Below are 25,255 nucleotides of genomic sequence, written 5' to 3'. Positions count from 1 at the left end.
AGTTTAATGCGGACAAGTGTGAGGTGATTCACTTTGGTCGGAGTAACCAGAATGCAAAGTACTGGGCTAATGGTAAGATTCTTGGTAGTGTAGATGAGCAGAGAGATCTCGGTGTCCATGTACACAGATCCTTGAAAGTTGCCACCCAGGTTGACAGGGTTGTTAAGAAGGCATACAGTATTTTAGCTTTTATTAACAGAGGGATCGAGTTCCGGAACCATGAGGTTATGCTACAGCTGTACAAAACTCTGGTGCGGGCGTACTTGGAGTATTGTGTACAGTTCTGGTCACCGCATTATAAGAAGGATGTGGAAGCTTTGGAAAGGGTGCAGAGGAAATTTACTAGGATGTTGACTGGTATGGAGGGAAAGTCTTACGAGGAAAGGCTGAGGGACTTGAGGCTGTTTTCCTTAGAGAGCAGAAGATTGAGAGTTAACTTAATAGAGACATACAAGATAATCTGAGGGTTAGGTAGGGTGGACAGGGAGACCCTTTTTCCAAGAATGGTGACGGCGAGCACGGAGGGCATGGCTTTAAATTGGGGGGTGATAGATATAGGACAGATGTCAGAGGTAGTTTCTTTACTCAGAGAGTAGTAAGGGTATGGAATGTTTTGCCTGCAACGGTAGTAGATTCGCCAACTTTAAGTACATTTAAGTAGTCATTGGACAAGCATATGGACATACATGGAATAGTGTAGGTTAGATGGGCTTCAGATTAGTATGACAGGTTGGCGCAACATCGAGGGTTGAAGGGCCTGTACTGTGCTGTTATGTTCTATGTTCTAGTGATACAAGGACATCACCTCCCCATTGGAATTCATATATGTCCTTGCAGACAGCAAATTTGAGAATAATACATTCTGTTTATTACAGCCATATTCTAACAATCAGTTGTTAATTGAATATTTGTTTTGTATATCAATTCAAAGGGAGAGGAGAACGTTGTGGTCACAGATCATTATGAACTAATTAATGTGACACAGGAGGATACCGGTGAATACACGTGTTCAGAGCAAGATAACCCGAACATAAAGGGTGGTGTTAATGTCACTGTGCACTGTAAGTATTTACCTTCAATTGAAATATCAACTGATTTTGTTTATCCCTTTTTATCAAATTTGAGCATATATTTCCTAATTGGGATAATACCTACCAAAATAGGCTGACACAAATATGGAAGCATAGTCAATTTCTGTGATGATATTTGCTCTAACATCTCAGCCCAGCAACAAACTTTCAAGAACCCAGTTTTCTTTGTCATTGTGGAACTGTAATGTGCCTGCAGAATGCAACAAATCAAAACTAATTTGTCTGGGAATTGGAGTTTTTAAGCAAATCGTGAATAAAATAAATTTACAATTCCCAATGTATCCAAGTTTTAAAAAATCACAACTAATAACTCAGCTTGACGTTCCACAATCTATAAAAGTAGGTAAATTGGTACATGGCATTTATTATTTTTGTGCAAAAACTAACATTAGACAATCAGAAGAAACAATCTGGGATTATAGTGGTTGTAGCAGCATGTAGAAAATTGGCAGAGACCGAAGGCTGAGCATATTGGAAGGTAAATTTTTTATCAGAAAGTGAAACAGAAATTGCTGGAAAAGCTCAGCATTTATGAAGAGAAATCAGAGTTAATGTTTCGCGTCCTGTGATCTTTCCTGAGTTCTGGATTATTTTTGTAGGTATTATCCCAATTCAGAAACAAGCTCAAATTTTAAAAAGGAGATAAACAAAACCTGTTCTGAGGAAGGGTCACTCGACCTGAAATGTGAACACTGATTTCTCTTCAGATGCTGCTAGACCTGCTGAGCTTTTTCCAGTGACTTCTGTTTTCGTTTCTGATTTACAGCATCTGCAGTTATTTTGGTTTTTATTTAGTTATTTATCAGATTTCATTTCTATTAATGCCGACCAAAATGAGAATTGGAAAATGTATGAACTGAGCTGATAATTCATTGTCATTCATTTTATGCCATTGCGCAGTTAAAATTAATGCCAGGGATTAAAAAAAAAACAACTCATTGCTGGAATTTCATGCTTTTTTTATTCATTAATGGTATGAGGGCATTGCTGACTAGACCAGCATTTATTGCCCATCCCTAATTGTTAAGAGTCAACCACATTATTGTGGGTCTGGAGTCACACATAGGCCACACCAGGTAAGGATGGCAGTTTCCTTCCCTAAAGGTGATTAGTGAACCAGATGGATTTTTCCTGACAATCAACAATGGATTCATGGTCATCATTAGACTGTTAATTCCAGATATTTATTGAAATCAAATTCCACCATTCGCCATAGCAGGATTCGAACCCAGCTCCCCCAGAACATTTCCTGGGTCTCTGGATCAACATTGCTTCCCCCCCCATGTATGGGGACGTTGATTAATAACTAAATTAAATTCAACTTTAGAAAGTAATCAAAGTTTCACCATTCTTTCACTGTTGTGACCACTTGGAAAAGAACAGGAGTTGTTTTTTGACAGTAGTGTCACAGGTAGATGGGGTGGTTAAGAAGGTGTTTAGCACACTTGGTTTCATTGTTCAGACCAGTGCATATAGGAGGTGGGACATCATGTTGCAGTTGTACAGGACTTTGGTGAGGCAACGTTTTGAATATTGTGTACAGTTTTGGGGTTGCCTGCTATTGAAAGAAAATTATTTAATTGGAGAGTGAACACCAACTCTTCCCCACCCCAGAACAGAGTGAATTACCAGTGACACCATGATCCTGAGAAACTGTGTCCTAGCAAGGAAGAAGCAATTTTGAGAGATTGGGGAGGGAGATAATACAGAAATAATTAGCAATATAATCATGTCTTCATCCTTAATACACCTGGGCTTTAATCTGGGAAACAAATGGCTTGGAAATGTAAACGAATCAAATGAGAAAGAAAATAATAACTTACAAATACCCTGTTATTCACAGACTTAACCTTGACTATGAATCCTAATAAAAATATCTCTAAGATGGTTGGAGAGAACATAACCCTGGATTGCCTTGCTTCCTCTTCTGGAACTGTGGATGTTACCCTGATGAAAGTAAGCTCATGCATGTTGTTTCTGACTTCTGCTAAACATTAGAATTGTGGTGGAGGAACCTGTGGAGTTGATATGATAATGACAAAGTAGTACAGAATGATTGTCGACATTTAGAATCTTGCAGATAACCCCCCCTCCCCCCCCAACCATGCTCCTAAATACCTCCTCCAATTAATCCATCTTCACTTTAATGTTGCTTGTGTTTGATTCATTTGCTAAACTCTGGGAAATTTGTTTGTTTTCTGTTTTATTTTCCTTCCTTCCTTCCTCCTATAAACTACTTAAAACAGATTTTAACTAAAGGCAGAGATTAGATGGACAGAGAGTCCATGTCTATTGTTGTCTTAAGTTATATTTCCATTTTGTCAATGAGCTGCAAATACCAAATGGAAATCCAGTTGCATTTTTTAAGTTCTGGGAGGATGGGAAATTGATCAGCTCCCACACTGAGCCAGTCAAAAACCCAGAGCTTGAGAAGGTGGCTCAATGCTATTTTTTTGGGCTACTGTTACCACATTTTCACTGGGCTGAGGGAATTAATGTCAGCTGCCTTTCAGATTGGTGCTTCACCCCTAGTGCTCTTTATTTCTGTTACGTTTCTTTGTTGCTTTCCCTTGATTTTTCTGACCCCTTTTGATTTCTTTCCTACCCGTCCTCTTTAAGGAGATGATGCATTAGTATACAGTAAATGAGGAATTTCAGACATACCATATGGAAAGTGTCATGAGCTTTACAGCAGTGAGTGACTTAGACCTATGTTTATTCACAGCTTTTCACATTGGTGTTTTCCTTGCCTCACACCTGGATCTGCTGATTGACAATGACTGCTATGTTGAGTTAACGATCCTGATATTTGTGTATTGTGATCGTACCAGGATGATAGATTCTGGACTTAAATCTTTTTGTCTTCTATTTCCTTTGCCCTTTTATCACCTTTCTCTCCTTTTTTCTTTCTATCATTTTATTTATAAGACCATAAGACATAGGAGCAGAAATTAGACCATTCAGCCCATTGAGTCTGTTCTGCCATTCAATCATGGCTGGTAGGTTTCTCAACTACATTCTCCTGCTTTCTCCCTGCAACCCTTGATCCTCTTGGAACTCAAGAACTCTTATGTCTCAGTCTTAAATATACTCAATGACCTGGCCTCCACAGCCTTCTGTGGCAGTGAGTTCCATAGATTCATCACTCTCTGGCTGAAGAAGTTTCTCCTTACCTCCGTCTAAAAGGCCTTCCCTTTACTCGAAGGCTGTGCCTTCAGGTCCTAGTCTCTCCTACCAATGGAAACATTTTCCCAACATCTACTCTGTCCAGGCCATTCAGTATTCTGTATGTTTCAATTAGATTCCCCTCCCCATCCTTCTAAACTCCATCAAGTATAAACTCAAAGTCCTCAAACATGACTCATATGTTAAGCTTTTCATTCCTGGGACAGTTCTTGTGAACCTCCTCTGAATATGCTGCAGGGCCAGTGCATCCTTCCTGAGATATGGGGCCCAAAACTGCACACAATACTCCAAATGTGGTATGACCAGAGCCTTATAGAGCCTTAGAAGTACATCCCTGCTTGAATATTCAAATCCTGTCAAAATAAATGCCATCATTGTGTTTGCCTTCCTAACTTGTTTTTTTTGTCACTGAGTTACTTCTAAATTTCCTGCTCTTTTCTTTACTTCCCCTCCCCTTTTATGAAAAAACAAAAATAGAAGAAAGAGAAGGCTGCTAAGTCTACCAACATTTAGCTTCTAAATTGGATGGAGCAACATTATACTCTACTCTTTTCATATACTTTGTTTTTGAGGGCAGGTAATGTATTTGTAATTTATGGGAACACCAAACTAGGAAAATTCACTTACTTCAGCAACCTGCTTGGACGTTCCTCTTGAAATTAAACATATTTGAAGCAATCATTGTCCCCCTTAATAGTAATTAATTAATTCCTTCACCTTTCTCTTTCTCTTACCACACCATCCAATGCCTGACATGCTGTAATATCCTTTTCTTTGTCATTCTTTCATTTCTTATTATTTTTAATCATTTTTTCTCTTTTCACTTTGCAATGATATTCCTCCGGTTACTATGATGTCTCTCATTGTGGCATAAATCATTAACAAAACCCATATTTAATTGTTCAAAGTCATTGCACATTGTAACTTGCACATTCCTATGCCAATTAAATGCTAGTATACTCGGTTCATTATTTTAACAATATACTAACCAGCTGAATTAACTTTGAAATTGCTATCAAACACCATATTATTGTTTTGCACAGCTCTAGAGGAAATCTGAAAGGTATTGTCATCTAGTCCACTTGTTAACTAATTTTAAAAACTTCAGGATGGTGGTGTGTACACGCTTTCGAGATGAATGCACTTTGGTCTGCCTTTTCTTTCTTCAAGAAAACAGAATCTTATTAAGAGTCACTATTTGTGCACCCAAACAGTTGACCTTCATGTTTTGTAATTCCGAAACAACAATGGAAAACTCTTCCCGCAGTTAGTGAGGTAAATCCATTGTCAAGTTGTGAGGATAATAGCCAATGTGGGAGTTGTTTCAAAGTGAAAGGAACTGGCTTCTATAACGTGCTAAGTACTGCAGAAGGGTTGTTAACCTTTCTGTATTATTTTCAAGTTCTTACTTTAGTTTAAACTCCTCACAAGGATGGTGACAAGTAAATCAGATACATGCAATCCAGTTGGCTGGCTGAAATATTTTATTTGGACTACAGTGGTGGAGACTGGAAATAAGAATTGAGTTGAATGTGTTCAGTTCTTTGGCAAAATTGACATTTTAATACAAACGATTATTGTAATAGCAAAGCAAAATACAACAATTGTGTGCCTTTTATTGTGCAAGGAGTATGGGAGTTGGGAGGTCATATTGCAGCTGTATAAGACATTGGTTAGGCCACTTGGAATACTGTATTAGATTCTGATCTCCTTGCTGTAGGAAAGATGTTGTGAAACTTGAAAAGGTTCAATAAAGATTTACAAGGATGTTGCCATGGTTGGAGGGTTTGACCTATAGGGAGAGGCTGAATAGACTGGGACTATTTGCCCTGAAGCGTTGGAGGATGAGGGGTGACCTTATAGAGGTTTATAAAATCATGAGGGGCATGGATAAGGTAAATATTCGAGGATTTTGTTTTGTAGGGCGGGGGTATATTAGAGGGCATATGTTTAAGGTGAGAGGAAAAGATTTAAGAGAGACCTGAGGGGCAACTTATTTGCACAGAGGGTGGTGCAAGTATGGAATGAGCTGCCAGAGGAAGTGGTGGAGGCTGGTCCATTTAAAAGGCATCTGGATGGATATATGAAGAGGGAGGGTTAAGAGGGATACGAGCCAAATGCTGACAAATGGGACTAGGTTAGTGTAGAATATCTGGTTAGCACAGACAGGTGAGTCTCTCTCTCTCTCTCTCTCTCTCTCTCACTGCAACCCCCAGGTCATCTCCTTTGCCCTGAAGCTCTTCAACTATGTCCCACCTATCCGCTCCACCCTCCTGTCTGACCTATCACCTTCATCCCCACCCCCATTCACCTATTGTACTCTTTGCTACCTTCTCCCCAGCCTCACCCCCTCCCATTTATATCTCTACCCTGGAGGCTCCCTGCCTTCATTCCTGATGAAGGGCTTTTGCCCGAAATATCGATTTTCCTGCTCCTCGGATGCTGCCTGACCTGCTGTGCTTTTCCAGCACCACTCTAATCTAGGCTGAACCAAAGGATCTGTTTCTGTGCTGTACATCTCTATGACTCTATGTTGGTGATCCAAAATAAAAACAGAAAGAGCTAGAAAAACTGAGCAGGTCTGGCAGCATCTGTGGAGAAAGAAATAATTAATGTTTCTTGTCCAATGTGATTCTTCCACAAAACTCATTCACAACCCAGTCCTAAAGAAAAAGGAGTTGAAACATAACCCTTGTTTCTCTGTCCAAAGGTACTGATAGACCTGAATTTGTCCAACATTTCTCTGTTTTTATCATTGTACACAGGCAGATGGTTAATTTTACGTGATGCACAGACATTCTCTGTTCCTCCCTATGCTCTGATGACTCTATTTTTCCATAACACAAATCCAGGTTTGTTTTAATAAATTAAGTTTCTGTTCTGTTCTTTCTGTGTTTTCAGAAAAATAAGGTTTACCAAACTCCGCTCAGGTTGGATTCACTACAGTATCTGCATTCTGGCACTTACACCTGCTCAGCCAGGCTACGGGAAGTAAAGGAAATGAAGAGAGAGAAAGCAATAATGATACGGGTGGAAGGTAAAACAAATGTATTGATGTAACTCCAACAGGCCCACCTCATTCTGTTTTCTGGTGATTTTTTTCTCGATATTTTGAAATCAATAATTGTGGACTGTAGTTCAATTGAGTACAAATTGCTGTCCAGTAACTCACCACACGATATGGGCTGAGTGAAGCCACATTCATTGACTGTCAGTGTGTTGCTGCTCTGATGGCAAGTAGTCACTGTTTAATCCCAGAAACAGATACAGACTTTTTGTTTCTTTTGTCACTCTTCCAGTTGTCTGATATAAATTAATGTTAACAACTGTTTGAAGGATTTACAATATTTGATGCTCCACTATTAAACTATTGCAGCATGTTGTAGGCCCCAGTGGACATTAAAGAAAATGTGTCCCTTCTTCAGACAAGATTCTAACGTTGTTTGGCACTAAGGAATGGGAGCTTGCATAGCTAAGTTCTTGTCGCAGCAGTGAAAATAACAATTGATCAGACAGGTGATGACTGCAAGTGCTAATTTATTTACAAACATGATATTCCAGTGACAAGGAAATGCCACCTGTGCCAACTTTGTACCCACCGAAGGTTTCCTTTTTCCTTGCCCTCCCAGTACATCAAGCTGCAGTCCTGAGGTCTGCAGTTAGAGTGGAAGCAGCCTGCCCGATAGTGGAGCCTGTTGGTCCAAGAGGTATTTGTGACGAAAGGACCAAGATGCAGTGATAATATCCTGACCAGATCAAGGCTCACACTCCTCAACTTCAACATCCACAGGCTTGGGTCACAGGCAGGCTGGAAGTAGAGAGGCCTGGCACTGCGGGAGTGTCCTGAGAGGAGATATCAGGAGGTCGTGTCCAACTAGCTTCATGCTGGTATTACCCTGTCACCTATAGAGAAAGGAGCACCTAGAGTGAGTTCTACTACAGAACACGTCAGATGGCCTCCTCCTTTAAAGACTGCAACTTCCCCTCCCACGTGGTCGATGATGCCCTCCAGCACATCTCATCCACTTTCTGCACCTCTTCCCTTGAACCCCATCCCTCCAACTGCAACAAGGACAGAACCCACCTTGTCCTCACCTTTCACCCCACTAACCTTCGTATACATTGCATCAACTTCCGCCACCTACAAATAGACCCCACTACCAGAGATATATTTCCCTCCCCATCTCGATCCGCTTTCCGAAAAGATCATTCCCTTCGCGACTCTCTTGTCAGGTCCATGCCCCCCACCAACCTACCCTCCCCTCCTGGCACCTTTCCCTGCCTCCACAGGAAATGCAAAACCTGCACCCACACCTCCCCCACTCACCTTGGTCCAAGGCCCTAAAGGAGTCTTCCAAATCCATCAGAGTTTCATCTGCACTTCCACACGTCATTTATTGTATCCGTTGCTCCCAATGTGGTCTCCTCTACATTGGGGAGACAGGACGCATACTTACAGTGCGTTTCAGAGAACATTTCCAGGACACCCACACCAACCAACTCTCCCAACCCAGGGCCGGACACTTCAACTCCCCCTCCCCTTCCCACTCGTCCAAGGACATGCAGGTCCTTGGCTGCCTCCATTATCATACCCTGACGCCTGGAGGAAGAACGCCTCATCTTCTGCTTTAGGACCTTCCAACTACACAGCATCAATGTAGACTTCACCTGTTTCCTCATTTTCCCCTTCCCCCACCTTTTCCCAATTCCAATCTTCCAACTTGGCACTGTCCTACCTGTCCATCTTCCTTCCCACCTGTCCACTCCACCCTCCTGTCTGATATATCCCCACCTCCATCAACCTATCACACTCTCAGCTATCTTCACCTCCAGCCCCACTTCCCTCCCATTGATCTCTCTACCCCTCGGCTCACGAGCCTCATTCCTGATGAAGAGCTCTTGCCTAAAATGTCTATCCTCCTACTTCTTGGATGCTGTGCTTTTCCAGCACCACACACTTGTCTCTGATCTCCAGCATCTGCAGCCTTCACTCACTCTTAGAGTGAGATCAAAGTCCTTTGACCCCAGATGGCCTTGCTACTTATCCTGAGCACCAGTGGCTCAGGTCTGCATATATCTCCACAAGACAATAAAGGGTTTGCTCAGCCTGACACTCCATGACAACCCTATCCATAGAGACAGCCAGATGTCTGATCACATTTGTGGAAGATTCCAACCTCCAATCCTGTTTCCAGCAAACCTACCTGCTGCTCTTGTGTCTGTGCCTTTTCAGAGGGTTATTAATGGCCAGCACCACGGGGTCTTTCTGTGCATGGGGCTCACCAAATGCCTGAGTCTCTGAAGCAGTTCTCCGAGTGCTGGAAACCTGGGTGTTGCTTCCTTTTAAGGCAGTTTAAGAAAATTGTTAATGATACGCTCACCATATTGTGTGCTTCTGAGTCAAATCTAGATAAAACAGTCACTGAGGTGTCAGTGAGTTGTTGGAGTGTGCAAGAGGCAGCTTTGTGGTTGCCTCCTCTGATGGATTTGCCTCTTCCTTCTTGGAGGGATATGGGAAGCTGGATATTTTAGGCACAGCCCTCTTGTAGGAAGAGACTGTATGGATGCTGTTCATGGCTGCGAAAGACAAAAGGGGCTGGAGTATATAACAGGGCCTGAAATGATTCATCAATGACCTTCTTTCTGTCAACAAGGTCATAAGCGGGAATGTTCGCTGATGATTGCACAATGTTCACCACCATTCATAACTCCCCAGATACTGAAGCAGTCTATGTCTAGATGCAACAAGACCTGGACAATATCCAGTGTTAGGCTGGAAAGTGGTGCACTGTTTCACATAAATGCCAGGCAATGACTATTGCCAATACGAGACAATCTAACCACTGCTCCTCTGATGTTACCATCACAGAATCCTCTGATATCAACAACCTGAGGGTTACCCATTAACCAGAAACTGAACTGGATTTGCAAAATAATTAAAGTAGCTACAAGAGCAGGTCAGAGGCTAGGAATATGCAATGGGTATCTCTCCTCCTGACAGCTCAAAGTCTGTCCACCATCTACAAGGCACAAGTCAGGAGTGTGATGGAATATTCTCCACTTGCCTGGATGGGTGCAGCTCCAACAATGAAGGGCTCTGGTCCAAAACGTCGATTTTCCTGTTCCTCAGATGCTGCGTGACCTGTTGTGCTTTTTAAGCAACATACACTCAACGCAGCTCCAACAACAGTCAAGTTTAACATCATAATGGACAAAGCAGTCTGTTTCATTGCACAAGCAACCAGTCCCTCCATGGCAGTAGTGTGTACTGTCTACAAGGGCACTGCAGACGTTCAACAGAGATCCTCAGACAGCATCTTCCAAACCCACAACCACTTCCATCTAGAAGGACAAGGGCAGTAGATACATGGGAATACCCACCACCTGCAATTTCCCCTCCAAGCCATTCACTATCCAGACTTCATCTTTAATTCATTCATGGGATAAGGGTGTAATTGGCTGAGCCACCAGTTTTTGGCCATTCCAGAGAGCACATTGCTGTAGTAGCAGAGAAGATAGTAGCACCCAGTATTGCAAAGTGCAGAGAATCATTGCTCATTTCTTGCTAACTGTGGAAATAACACTGACTGAGGAGGCAACTTTTCATAAGTCCACTGTAATCTGTTGCCATAGTCTCTGGCAGTCTAGGAGAAAGAGAACAGCCGCCTTCTCCACCACAGCATCCACCAGGAATTCTAGGTCCCTGCTGGCAAATGGGGTTGTGAAGGTCAATCTCCTGGCAATTAGAATGGCCAGTAGCTGGGGTTTCACTTCATAAATGGGATATTAATGGCAGAAGGTCTGGGCCCCAACATGCTCTTGTGCTGCTACTGAGCACAAGATAATGAGAGAATGGGCGATGTGCTGCGTGCTTAATGAGGTTGAAACCTAAAATCGAAATCGCCAAATTTTGAGAAAAGTTAGCCCTACGTGACATTATGGCTAAGATCAGCCTCATCAATACTGTCTAGCAATTTGGGACCTTCTGGGACTCTCTGATTTAATATGAGACCAGGTGGTATTTGTATCAATTGAGATTTTCAGAGCTAATTTTATTATAGCTTTAGTTTAGCAGTCTAGTATAACTTTAGGAAAGGAACACAATCAGGAGGTGAAAATATTGTGTGGCTAGTTGACACCATTGTGCGCAAAGTAAGTTAAACTTTCTCTCTGGGTTATGTTTCCTTCCATGTCAGTAGGACAGTAATCTGGTGTTATGGGTCATGTGATCCTTGTTGAACCTACATGATTTTCATTCTGTTTGAATTTGCCTCATATCCTGAAATGATCAGGTATAGGTAATCTTACCCACTGGGCTAGCATTTGGGCAATCAAGTCACAAGTCTCAGCCCAATGTTTTCTCAATTTGGTCTTGTTATTAAACTAGTTGTCTCTTATTACAGGAAAGCCCAAGATAACTAAATTGACAAAGAAGATTGTGAACAATACGAAAGTGATCACCTGTGTTGTGGAGGGATTCCCCAAGCCAGTTGTACAATGGAGCATCAATGGAACGGCTGTAAGTAACAGGAGCAGGAGAACGTGTTCACTGTCAAATTGGAATTAGAATCCCTACAGTGTAGAAACAATGTAAATCCACACCGACCCACGGAAGAGTAACGCTCTTAGAACCTATTCCCCTATCCTATTTTTGCCCCTGACTACTACACCTAACCTACGCATCCCTATGGGCAATTTAGCATGGCCACTTCACCTGACCTGCACATCTTTGGACTGTGGGAGGAAACCGGAGTACCCGGAGGAAACCCACAGACATGGGGAGAACGTGCAAACTCCACACAGACAATTGCCTGATACTGGAATCGAACCTGGGTCCCTGGAGCTGTGAGGCAGCAGTGCTAACCACTGAGCTACCGTGCTGCCCATTCATCTGAAGCAAAATTTAAACCAACAATATTTTATATGGGATCAAAGACTTTATTAGTTACATAAAGTACAAAAGCTAGGAAGTTATGCTAAAGCAATATGGAGTAAGTGAGGACTGCAGATCCTGGAGAGTAAGAGTCGAAAAGTGTGGTGTTAGAAAAGCACAGCAGGACAGGCAACGTCCGAGGAGCAGGAGAGTAGATGTTTTGGGCATAAACCCCTCATCGACAATGTGGAGGGGGAAGGGGGCTCAGATAAATGGAAGGGGTGTGGGCTGGGGGGAAGGTAATGGGAGGGCGATTGGTAGATGCAGGTGGGGGTGATGGGGAGATGTCAGTGGGGAGGGTGGAGCAGATAGGTGGGCAGGAAAATTGATAGGTCAGACACTTCAAGAGGTCTGTGCCGAGGGTTGGATTTGGGACAAGTGGGGGTGGGGAGATTTTTAGAAACTGGTGAAGTCAATGTTGATACTATGTGGTTGGAGGCTCCCAAGGTGGAAGATGAGGCTTTCTTCCTCTAAGTCGTCGGGTGGCTTGGATTTGCTGGTGGAGGCGGCCCAGGACTTGCATGTCCTTGGAGAAGTTGAAGTGATCGGCCATGGGTGGTGGGGTTGTTTGGTGCATGTGTCCCAGAGATGTTCTCTGAAACACTCCACAAGTTGGCGTTCTGAGTCCCCAAGGTGGAGGAGACCACATCGAGAGCAATGGACTCAGTGGATGAGGTCGGTGAATGTGCAGGAAAATCTCTGCTGGATGTGAAAAGATTCTTTGGAGCCTTGGATAGAGGTCAGGGAGGAGGTGTGGGCGCAGGCTGGTCAACCTGACTCAATAGGAGCTATTAAAAAAAAAGTTGGATAAATATTTAAAGAAACAAAAATTCCAGTGGTATGGAGAGAGGTCAGGGATTGGAGATAACTGAATTGCTCTTTGAATGAGCCAGTGTAAACTTGATGAGGCATTTAGTCTCTTGTGTGCTGTATTATTCTATAATTTTATAAATCAAAGGGGTTATTTTCCAATTCAGCACTGCCTCACCCAATGACTGCTCATATTGGGAGGTCAGGTGAACTGTAGATGATTTGAGAGCTATTTAAAATGAGGGGGAAGATCATGCAGGGAAATTCCAGGTTTCTAATGTGCACTGACAGCAGGCAGAGCTTTCAAGCAACTTCCTGAAGACAGGAAATAACCTCTCCGATAAATGTGAGTATATTCAAACTTTTATTGTTGGTGATCATTTGGAAAAATATTAGTTTTGTAAATTGCAATTTTATCCATTGGAAAGTGTTAAAATTTAGTGCCAAGTGTGACTAGATAAGTGGGCCTTTGAGACAAGGTTAAAAAAAAACATTCTGATAATGTATGTTTAAAACTAAATGCCATTGTGTTTTGAAGTTAGACTGTTCAATATAAGTAATGTGTTTGTTATTGAAGGTGTTGGTTTGCTTTTTATCAAAGATTTAAACAAATTATTGAAAAACTTTTTTTCATTTAAAAAAATTGGTCTTTACTATCAATTGGAACTTTATTTTCTATTCCCTTTAAAATCAGGCAGTGTGGCACGAGTTAGAAGTTAAATCCTATTTGCAAGCAGGAAAACTCAGCAGCTCTGGCAGCATCAGTGGAAAGGGAAATGAGTTGACGTTTTAAACTTTATTCAAAACTTATTTCTAAAGCCTTCTATGACTCTTACTCAAAATTGAAGAGAGATGTGAAAAGGTTGCAGGTTTTACAGTGTAGAAAAAGGTGGAGAGGAGCAAGTGGAATGGAAGGGGAAGGTTAGAGAGCAAGCAAAATTTTAGATCACAGAAGCCACAAAACAAAATGCAAAGGAGTGGTAATGAATGTAGAGGAGAAAACCAGAGTTATTAATTGGTGCTAATGGCAGAAAATGTCACCTCTGCTGAAAGCAAAACCAGGAGAATCAGAAGGTTGTCAAGTGGCTAAACAGTAAGCAAGCGTCTTCAGCTTGCATTGGATTTCACTGAAACACGAGGACAGACCTAGGACAGAAGTATGAGCATGAGAGGAGGGTGGTCATCCAGTTTATGTTTGCTTTCTGTACTATATGGACGAGACATTGCAGTGAGCAGTAGGTTGGATTGAAGGAAGTCCAGATAAGTCACTGATTCACTGGATAGTATGTTTGGGACCTCGGACATTGAGGAGGGGAAGTTTAAAAGGCTACGTGTTACACCTCCTGTGATTGGATGGGAAAGGGATAAAGAATTGAAGGTAATAGAGAAATGGACCAGGGTGGCAGGAAGCATGTTCCCTGCAAAATATCAATAGGGAATTCAGGCCGAACATATTTGGTTGTGGAATCCTGCTGGAGATGCAGAAATGTTGGTGGATGATCTTTTGAAAACAGAGGCTGGTGGGTGGAAAGTCAGAGCAAGGGGAAGGCTATCACAGTTCTCAAAGGGTTAAGGGCGGAGGGGCAGAATTGCGGAAAATGGGTCCAACACAACTGAGGAGTCGCTTCATCGTATTTGGGGAGAATCTTCAGTTGAGGATAGAGGGAAACATGTCAGAAGCACAGTTATAAAAGGCAATGTCACTGCAACAGATTTGATAGTGACAGAGAAACTGGGAGAATAGAATGGACTCTTTACAGGAAACAGCATGAGGAACTGTAGTCAAAATTTACTGAGAGATGGCTGCCAGTAGTGAAGGAGGGGAGAAGAGGAGTCAGCTGGACCAAATGGAAAATGAGAGAAGGATGGAAGTAGAAAGCAAAATTGCATATTTTTCAGTTCCAGATAATCAGGAAGCTACAACAATATAGTTATTGATGTACTGAGAAAATATTGGTGACAACAAGGAATGATCCACAAACTCCACAAAAGGACAGACATAGCTATGGTCTGTGCTAGTATTCCATATCATTTTTATGGAGGAAATGCAAGATGGACGTGTGCAGGTTTCTATAAGTTGGAGCTCTCCTTTAAACACCTAAAATATAGAGAGAGTGTTTCACAGGAATATTGTCCAGGTTCACAAACATGATACGGAAATTAAAGAGAGGAATGACCAGTGCCCATGGGACCTTTCCTTGAATAATTCACTGAAATGCCCACTTCACTTGTGAAGTTCAACGTTAAGGCGAAAGTGAGGACTGCAGATGCTGGAGATCAGAGCTGAAAAATTCCTGAAGAAGGGCTTATGCCCGAAACGTCAATTCTCCTGTTCTTTGGATGTTGCCTGACCTGCTGCACTTTTCCAGCAACACATTTTTCAAGTTCAATGTTAATTCTGTTCCATGTGCTGAAAAGTCACAGTTAACGAAAGAGTGAAATGCTCATTGATTTTCTTTGTTTCTTCCTATTGCAAGAGGAGTGAAGGCGTATTGTGCCATTAATGTAACATCTTGGTGAAATCTGCTGGTCTGTGCAATTCAGTTCTACATTTAAATACTCTTCCTCAAATGAGTCATAGGGAGCTTCCTTTCAGACACTTTTGCTTCTGTGTCGATTTTTGTTGTGGGCACAAAAAGAACTGAAAAGAAGAAATAAAACAGTCAAGCATGCAAATGATTGGTACTGTTTGGAAATGACTGGTACTGAAGCATAAAATCGTTAGAGTGCAGAAGGAGACAATTCAGCCCGTTGTGCCTGCACCAACTCTTCAACTGAGCATCATTACCAGTGTCAATCTCCTGCTTCTTCCCCATGGTTTTGCATATTATTTCCATTCAAACAATCGTCCAGTGTCCACTTGAACCTACCTCCACCACACTTCCAGGTAGTGCATTGCATACCTTCACAGCTGACTATATGAATAAGTTTTTTTCTCACATTGCTCTTGCTACTGGTCTGAACTGGAGTTCCAAGTTCAGATATACAAGACCAGTTTGGACTAGTACCAGTCATTTCTGAGTTGTACTCATTTTTATAGAGCCTTCCCAAACATATGCTAAAAACAAACAAACATTTATTTCACCATTCAGAGCTGAATTTGATCCAGATTCCAATTGTGAATTGGCAATAAGTCACATCTAGCAAATGGAACATGGAATTTGGATAAATCAGAGGGCACGTCAAAGATGAGACTTCAGCACAGTGCTGTTGATTCACTGTTGAGCATAGATTTGTGCTCTGATTCCCTAAAGTATAAGTTAGATTTTCAGAAGGTGCAGTAAATATTGTGCAGTCTTATAATGAATGAAAAATAAATTTTTTCATTGCAGCCCAGAGAGGAATCAGTAAAGGATAAAAAATCACAGTGGAACCACAAGATAACTGTACAACCTTCAGAGAACATTACCGTAACATGCATAGCCACAAATGCTCATGGACAGGATCAAGATACAGTGAATCTAACTGCCAGTGAGTACACAACATTTTACAATAAAAAATGAGCAATAGTTTAGAGAACACATTACTTGCCTACTAAATGCAAAGCGCAGTGGTTTTGATATTCAGCAAAAGATTCCATTTGTACTATGAAAGTGTTTCTGAATCTTTTGTGAATAATTTTCAATTATATAAAAGGCAGGACCTACCCACAATTCACATATGTGTTCACAACACAACTTTCTGTTCCATATTCTGTGTATTGAAAATTGATTTGAGTTTAATACAACTTAATGAAGAATACCTCTGAAGCACTTCAACATCTCATGATATGCTAGGACAACACCCACTCTGGATTTGGTACTTTGATAAATGAAGAATTTTCCATCACTATTTGGATTCAGGCAGCAGCTATTGATTAAAATGAAAAGGAAACAGAATGCAAAAAAATTCTTGTTAACTGATACATGAGCTTTTCATCCTCTTGCTTTTTCTGTATTGCTACCTGATTTACCCCATATTGGCTAGGGCAATAAAGTTTTCCCTGTTCTTTCTAAACTCTTAGCTTCTTCATTGCATTGAAGTTAAAAACTTACCTTAGTATCTAACACGCATACAAACACACACCCGTCCCCCAAAACTTTACTGTCTCCTACATCTACAAGCTATTCAGGTGAATGCTTTGTACCAACTGACCATTGCTATTTGATTTTTTTCTGATATTTCACAGTCTTGACCTCTTGCTTTCATTTTAGTTCATAGTAAAACCAAGGTGACAGGAAACATCAACTGAAGTGCAATAATAAGCTTGCTGTCTTGTCATTGAAAGATTGAACCATTTATTCTGTGCTAGTGATAAGTGAAGGCAAAATTGTACCTTGAAAGGTTGCAATTGTCTACACTGTTCTATATTATTGCTCGGATCCACTGTCCAGTTGGTACTGCAGAAAAAAACCAATGTATTGTGGGGATGAATTGTTTCTCCTCTTTAACAACTGTTTATCACATTCCGTGGTTGGAATGAATGATGTTCTGCGGTCGTTTTCATTGCATTATATCATTTCCTACATTTTTTTTGAAGGTTCAGGGTTGGTTGTTATAATGTTAGATCCCACAAGATTCAGGGAGAGCTTGCCAATTGGATACAAAATTGGCTTTCACAGTAGGAGACAAGAGGGTGGTGGTGGTAGAGGGTTGTTTTACAGACTGGATGCCTGTGACCAGTGATGTTCTGCAGGGCTCAGTGCTGGGTCCACTTTTGTCATTTAAATAAATGGTTTGGATGAGAATATAGGAAGCATGGTTAGTAAGTTTGCAGACAACACTAAAACTGGTGGTATAGCAGACAGTGAGGAAGGTTATCAAAGATTAGAAAGGGATCTTGATCAATTGGGCCAATGGGCTGAGGAGTGGTAGACAGAATTCATTTAGATAAAAGTGAGGTGTTGTATTTTGGTTGGACAAACAAGGGCTGGACTTGTACAGTTAACAGTAGGGCTTTGCGGAGTGTTATAGAAACAGAGATGTAGCGATTCAGATATATAATTCATAGCTGCGTCACAGGTAGACAGAGAATGGTAAGGAGGTGTTTAGCACACTTGCCTTCACTGCTCAGACCACTGAGTATAAGAGTGGGACATCATGTTTCAGTAACAATGGTGAGACTACTTTTGGAGTACTGTGAACAGTCCTGGTCGCCCTGCTACAGAAGGATATAATTAAATGGGAGAGGATGCAGAAAAGATTTACCAGGATGTTACTGGGACGGGAGGGTTTGAGTTTTAAGGACAGGATGGATAAGCTGGGACTTTTTCTGACTGGAGCATCTGATGTTGAGTGGTGACCTTAAAGGTTTATAAAATCATGACGGACATAGATTAGGTGAATAGCAAGGGTTTTTTCCCTAGAGCGGGGAGTTTAAAACTAGGGTGCATATTTTTAAGGTGAAGGGAGAAAGTTTTTAAAAAGGACATGAAGGGCACTTTTTCACACGGAGTGGTTCATGTGGAATAAACTGCCAGAGGAAGTGGTAGGTGCAAGTACAGTTAGAACATTTAACAGAAATTTGGACAGATACATGAATAGGAAAGGTTTGCACTGATATGGACCAAATGGAGGCAAGTGGGACTAGTTTAGTTTGGGGAACTTGGTCAGCATGGATGAGTTGAGCCGAATGGTCTGTTTCAGTGTGCGTGACCCTATGACTCATGTTTGGTACAGGGTTAGTGTGCTAGTAATACTTAAAGTACTCAATAAATTGTCATTTCAGTGTTAAAAGTAGAAATATTTTGAAATGATCTCTGAGCAGTTGTGGGAAGCACAATTAATTTCACAATATTGCTCACTAAATGCTCCTTTTTACGGTCGATTTCTGTCCTTTAAACTGCCAGCAATCCTTGGGTAAAACACATTGTAATGTTATGGAGCTGGAATAGATCTTCAGGAATGAATTCCATGGGTTCAAATGAATTTGCTTTTCTCTTTGTATTTTTCAGTGAGGTTCAAGGAACCAGAGGATGAAACTCTTGAGCAAGACCCTGCAGGTAGGTACGAGAATCTCTGTTTAGTTATTGCGCATCTGCCAAAATATACAATATGCTGCATTATCAAGGCAGTGAAGTGACTAATGCAAAGAATGGAATGATATTCTGCTTCATGTCCAATGATAACATGGCATCATTCATGCAACCTGGGTCCCCCAGTCTTGTTTCTATTCTTTTCAGCTTATAGGTTTTTTTTTATTCAGTCATTCCTGTCTTTAATAATACTAATGTTGGTTTTGATGGAATATATAGCTTCCCATGTATGAATGTATATTTCATGTAACCATCATGTATGAACATGAGTATGGACCATTAAAGCCAAGCATCTCCAAATAGTTACAGCACAGAAAGAGGCCATTCAGCCCATTGTAACTGCATTGTTTCTCCAATGAGCAATCCACTTAGTGCAATTTTCCAGGCTTGTCCCTTTAACCCTACACACTTATCCTTTTCAGATAAAGAACCTCCTCCACTCTATACTTCGTGCATTCCAGACTTTAATACATTCTGTGTGAATACATTTTCCCTCATGCCAATTTTGCTGCATTTGCCATTACCTTAAATATGTGCTCCCTGACTTTTTTTTAATTCTGTCAGGGGAATGGAAATTGTTTCTCTGTCTATTCTGTCCAAAACTCTCCTCATGGTTTTAAATATGATCTTCTCCAAATGGTTGATTTCTATCTGCCCCAACACAGTTAATGCATTATCTTCCAACAAACTCTGTGGAAAAATTGAATTCCTTCTCCAGCAACTTCTGCTAGATCAGTTTGTGCACAATGTTCTGATCCTGATTTTCAACTCATGTTCATGACTCATATCAGTCACTTTTCCTGCTGAAAATGGGCTTCTCTGTGCCTCTACTTAATCACTATTGATGCTTTTTCCCATTCATTTTTTGGCTCTGATATTCTTAACCAACCTCTTGTCCTTCATAAATAAAATAGAGGCAGAGATTTGATTTGTGGTCAAGACCACAAGAGTGGTTCAGCTTGGCAATTGTTCCATGGACAATGCTGTGTTGGTAAAGTCCCTTGGCAAATTCAGCATCATTGTCAGAATGGAAGCGGCCAGCCACAGTAACATATCAGTCGTTCACTGTAGAAAGTTTCCAGCTCCTTCATCTGTATAACTGTTACCATATTTGGTCAACGCATTTATCCACAGAATCACTCATTTTGTGAATCATATGTTATGTGAAAAGCTAATTATTACCAAAACTGTTATATTGTAGTCCAGTTGATTTAAAAGTTTGGCTGTATATTTTGACTTAATAAATCCAACTGTGTGTGTTTTTTTTTTCCTGCAGACCCAACAGATGAGAAGAGTGACAGCAAAACTGACCAGGCCAAAGTGATAGTGGGAGTCATTGTTGGCCTCCTTATAGCTGCAGTCATCGCTGGTGTGATTTATTGGTTGTACAAAAAGAAAAGGTAAGTAATCACACATCAATCAGTAATAACAGCCTGTATTTATATAGCACCTTTGATATCATAATACACCCCAAACCACATCATGGAAACACTTATGGAAAAAAAATTTGACATTGTGACACAAAAACAATATTAGGGCAGATATATGAAAGCACAGGCAAGGTGTTAAGGAAAATCTTAGAGGAATGAGGGAAAGGTTGCAGAGCTTTAAGAATTCCAGAACCTAGTCAACTGAACGTTTGGGGCCCAGTGGTAAAAGCATAATGGTCAGAGATGCTTAAGAGACCAAAATTAGGTGAGATAAGTAATAGTACAAGAGATTACATGGATTGGTAATGGTGTAGAAAGACATGAAATCAAGTCTGACAACTTTAAAATTAAAGGGTTGTTTGACTGGGAGTCAATTTTTCAAGTGGCAGAGCTGATGGGACTTGACGTGAGTAAGCACACAGATAGTTGAGCTTTAGATACCCTCAAATTGATGAATGTTACAAAAGCATGCAGCTGATGGTCTGAGTTGGGCAACATCATGAAGGTGGAAATCAGTGACCTTAATGATGGTGAGGATATATGGTCAGAAGCTTATCATGGGGCCAGATACGGAAAACAAAACCAATCAGGTTTTGCTGCTTTAAACTGTAGCACCCCCGGCACATGTACTTTTGTTGAATTCCTCCCTCCATTACATTTCCTGATTTATAGCTGGTTCTGTGATGTTACCTGTGAACTCTATAGTGAAGGCTGATGAAACATTCCTGTTCAATTTATCTGCCATCTATTTATTCTCCATTATCAATTCTCCATGCTTACTTTTGTAAACTTAAAAAAAATTAGAGAACTCTTCCTCACTGTTTTTATATTTTAATCTATATTTCCCTTGCACTTTAAATTTATATTTTAGTCATCCTTTGGGGTATGTTGTGTTCAGTAAAATCTTCTGGCCTGCACTCATTTTTGAATAATTGTGATTTTTATTCATGGTTGATACTTTATTTAACAGTTCTAGTTAAGTACAGATGGTGTCCTTTGGAATTCTTCTGATTGGAAGTGACTAGGAGGCAAAAAAGGGGTTGGTGCCTTCAGAGGGAAAAGTCACAAAAAGGTGGTTTGGTGATGAGGGTAACAGGTCCATTATATTTATTAGTAATTAGTATGCTCAGTATCTACGAAGATATGGAACATATTTTTAATGTTACTGCAGGGTCCTTTTGTAAAACAAATTCTCACTGCAGCTCATCATGGTGTAAGATACATCTGGCAGATATGTACCCAACATCCTCTTACCTGGTATCTCCTGGGCCTGTTTGCTCTTCTGTGATAGAGGAAATACAGCTTGCTGCCAGGGGATTTGGATCATGTCTTATAAAATGCTGTTCAAATTACCCTTAGGAAGATGCGGGTGAGCTGCCTTCCTGAACCATTTGGTGTTGGGAAACCCACAGTGCTATTAAGAATTCCAGAATGTTGAAGTAGTGGAGGAGCGGTGAAATATTGTCAGTATAGGATGGTGAGTGGGTTGGAGGGGAACTTAGATGGTGGTGTTCCCATGTATCTGTTACCTTTTGACCTTCTAGATGGAAGTGGTTGAGGATGTGGAAGGTGCTTTTTGGGATATTTGGTGAATTTCTGCTATGCATTCTGTAGATAGTATACACTATTTTGCTTTGGTGGCAGAGGGAGTAAATGAAGATGGGTGGCTTTGTTCTGGATGGTGCCAAGCTTCTTGAGAGTTATTGAAGCTGCATGATTCCAGGCAAGTAGGGACTAATCTATCACACTCCTGACTTGTGCCTTGTAGATTATCAACAGACTTTCAGGAGTCAGAGTGTTACTGGAGGATTCCTAGCTTCTGACCTGGTCCTGTAGCTACAGTATTTATATGGCTAGTCCAGTTCAGTTTCTGGTCAATGGTAAACACTTAGGATATGATAATGGACTTTTTGTGATGGTAATGCCATTGAACGTTGACATCTCCACTTTTTGATGTTGCCTGCCTGGCTGACTGTATTCTTCCAGCCTCCTGCATGTCTACATTGAATGTTGAGCAGCAATGATTGGACTATTCAATTAAATATTGAGAATACTGAAGTGTTCCCACTTGTAAATGGATTAAGACGACTCAGGTTTATAACAGTTTAGAAAATAAGTGAATGAAATGTGCGAAGAAATGGGTCTGGAATGCATTACATGGAAATATGGTGGAGGCAGTTCAATTCAGGCATTCAACAAGGTTTACTGTGATAATTGAAATAGAAACAGTATTCCAGGTTACAGAGAAAAGGAGGAAAAATATAGATTTTGAGAAATCTGAAGCTCTAGGTTTTGGTCCTCCTTAAAACTTTGTTTCTCAGCTATCAATTGCATCTGATCCCTTGGTAACTGTCTGATAATGAATGAATGTGTTTGCAACTTAAATATCAAATGTGATCTTGAAGTGACCTGACCTTGTATTTGTGCTGTCACTAAGACTCTCTATTTCCACTTCAGTAGCATCACCTAACATTGTCTCAGCTCATCTACTGGTAAAACACTTCCATGCCTTTGGACTTGATTATTCCAATGCTTTCCTGGCTGGTTTGATAAAATTAAGGACCTCCAAACTGATGTCTATTTTGTAACTTGCAATTGCTCCCATCTCTCCATCATCTGTATGCTTTCTGATCCACATTGGCACCAAGTCAAGCCACAACTTGATTTTAAAATTCTCCTTGATTTCAAACTCCTCCTGCCCTTGTCTCCCCCCACACCCCCACCATGCAAACTCTTCAGGCCCCACTATTCTGCAATGTAGCAGTGCTGCTCTAATTCTGATATTAATTGCCTGATAATTGGTGGTTGTGTCTTCAAACACATAGATCCTAAACAATGAATTGGAGATGCCGGTGTTGGACTGGGGTGTACAAAGTTAAAAATCACACAACACCAGGTTATAGTCCAACAGGTTTAATTGGAAGCACTAGCTTTCGGAGCATCACTCCTTCATCAGGTGACAACCACCTGATGAAGGAGCGGCGCTCTGAAAGCTAGTGCTTCCAATTAAACCTGTTGGACTATAACCTGGTGTTGTGTGATTTTTAACTCTAAACAATGAAGTTACCTCCCTGAACCACTGTACCTCTTTACCTTAATCTCTCATTTTAAAATATGTATTAAACTTTCACCTATTCCAAATGTGGAAATAGGAGCTTATAATGGTAGCATTTCTGCAACAAGTTTGTTATCTTGCTGAAGACTGGGTCTTTTAAATATAAATTGAGATTGACTCTGTTTTTAACTTCATTTTCTAATAGCCCAACATCAAAGACCAAAACCAATGAACGAGGCACTGCTGATGAGATCAAGAAGATAAATAAGGGAGATAACAATCACACATCAGGTTCCTCCGCTGTATAACCACATCTCAACAAGTCAGGTATGGCTCTCGATAAAACCACTCCTAATAAATTAACCATAATTGCACCTCTATATTAACTATCATCACAGTTATTACACACAAAGTGTCATTGTTTTCTGAAACTAATAGAGGGGTGAGCACTGATGATTTTGAAGTTCTCCATTAAAATTATCATCAAACCTGAACACTAATGTTTAAGTGGTTTATGGATGTCATCCAAATCCCAAGACTTAATGACTGAAAACTGAGAGGTTATTTTGATGAGTGGCTTATAGAATAATTTGTGTGATTTACAAAAGTGAGTAGTAAAGGAATTATTCTGCATTTCCAAAGCAACGTTATGAGAAGGGCAAGCCTAAAATTACTTAAGTGTTTGATTTTATATATTGTATTGAAATTTTGCACTTTGTACTTATGAATTGCATGTTGTTTTGTATTAATATTGCATTTATAGCATCGCAATCTATTGTTCATTTTAAACAGTTTGTGCAGTCATCTTAATCCTGGTGATTTTAATATCAACAGAAGAAAATAAAGGGAATTGATGTGCTGGTCATCACAAGAGATATAACGCAGTACTGACTATGAACATGAAAAATATTGGCCTCACAACAAAGACTGCTAATGTTATAGACCAGACCAAATCCACTGAAAGAATGTCAAGGAGATGGCCTGGACTCTATTATTTTAATTTTAAAGGCAAGGCCAGATGTTGCAGGTGCAATTCGATTGATTCAAGCCTAATTTGACCAAACACACGACGCTATAATTAAATACAGACAAAAAAATAAAGAATTGGCTTAACTCTAACTCTATCAAAACACTTACTGTAACTGTCAATAAGTAGTTCATTATCTCAAGCACACCCTTGGCAAAGGCAAAGTCAGGAAGATAGATTATCTCACTTGCAATTCTTGAAGCAGGAACAGAACCTCCGCTTTTTAGCTGCGATAGAGAAAGGAGCAAGAGCTTCCACATCCAGCTTCAAGACCCCAACAACTGCTGAAAACTAAACATCCTTATTCAAGCATCCGTATTTCATATGCAAACCTGAAACAGTGGGTGATTATAAATTACTTAGATGAAGAGGGGCCAAATATTGCTATTAAGTCCACATGTGTAAGCTTTCCAGCTGGTACCTTTGCAACAATGAACACAGGAAGAACATCAGTTAATTGTTTCTTCTCCCTTCGTCTCAAGGAGACTGAGGTCAGTTGTTGCTATTTAGTGTAATCTGTTGAAATTCACTAAAACAGTACACAATATACACTAAACCTCAGACTTTGTGATCTGCATGACTTAGTTATAAATTATACTTATTGAGTTATAGGCTCAAACTGCACAAGAATAACTGACATATTGGTCCAGACTACTGCTTTACTCAAATGTTCCAAATCTTCTTGAAAGAGTAAGTGCATGTTCACAAT

General features: G+C 40.6%; 1 protein-coding gene across 1 annotated transcript in view; it reads left to right on the top strand.

The window, feature by feature from the left end:
* LOC122555262 (CD166 antigen-like) overlaps positions 1-25,255 on the top strand; it is a 311,111-nt gene that overhangs the window by 281,559 nt on the left and 4,297 nt on the right. The window contains exons 8-15 of the mRNA XM_043701077.1: positions 932-1,061; positions 2,935-3,047; positions 7,179-7,314; positions 11,681-11,796; positions 16,353-16,491; positions 18,954-19,001; positions 20,311-20,434; positions 23,725-23,846. Coding sequence (XP_043557012.1) covers positions 932-1,061; positions 2,935-3,047; positions 7,179-7,314; positions 11,681-11,796; positions 16,353-16,491; positions 18,954-19,001; positions 20,311-20,434; positions 23,725-23,827 — 909 coding nt within the window. The 3' untranslated portion in view covers positions 23,828-23,846. The remainder of the gene's footprint in view (positions 1-931; positions 1,062-2,934; positions 3,048-7,178; positions 7,315-11,680; positions 11,797-16,352; positions 16,492-18,953; positions 19,002-20,310; positions 20,435-23,724; positions 23,847-25,255) is intronic.

Source organism: Chiloscyllium plagiosum, chromosome 12, assembly GCF_004010195.1.
Source record: "Chiloscyllium plagiosum isolate BGI_BamShark_2017 chromosome 12, ASM401019v2, whole genome shotgun sequence".
Taxonomy (NCBI): Eukaryota; Metazoa; Chordata; class Chondrichthyes; order Orectolobiformes; family Hemiscylliidae; genus Chiloscyllium; species Chiloscyllium plagiosum.
This window is presented reverse-complemented; position numbering and strand designations above follow the sequence as displayed.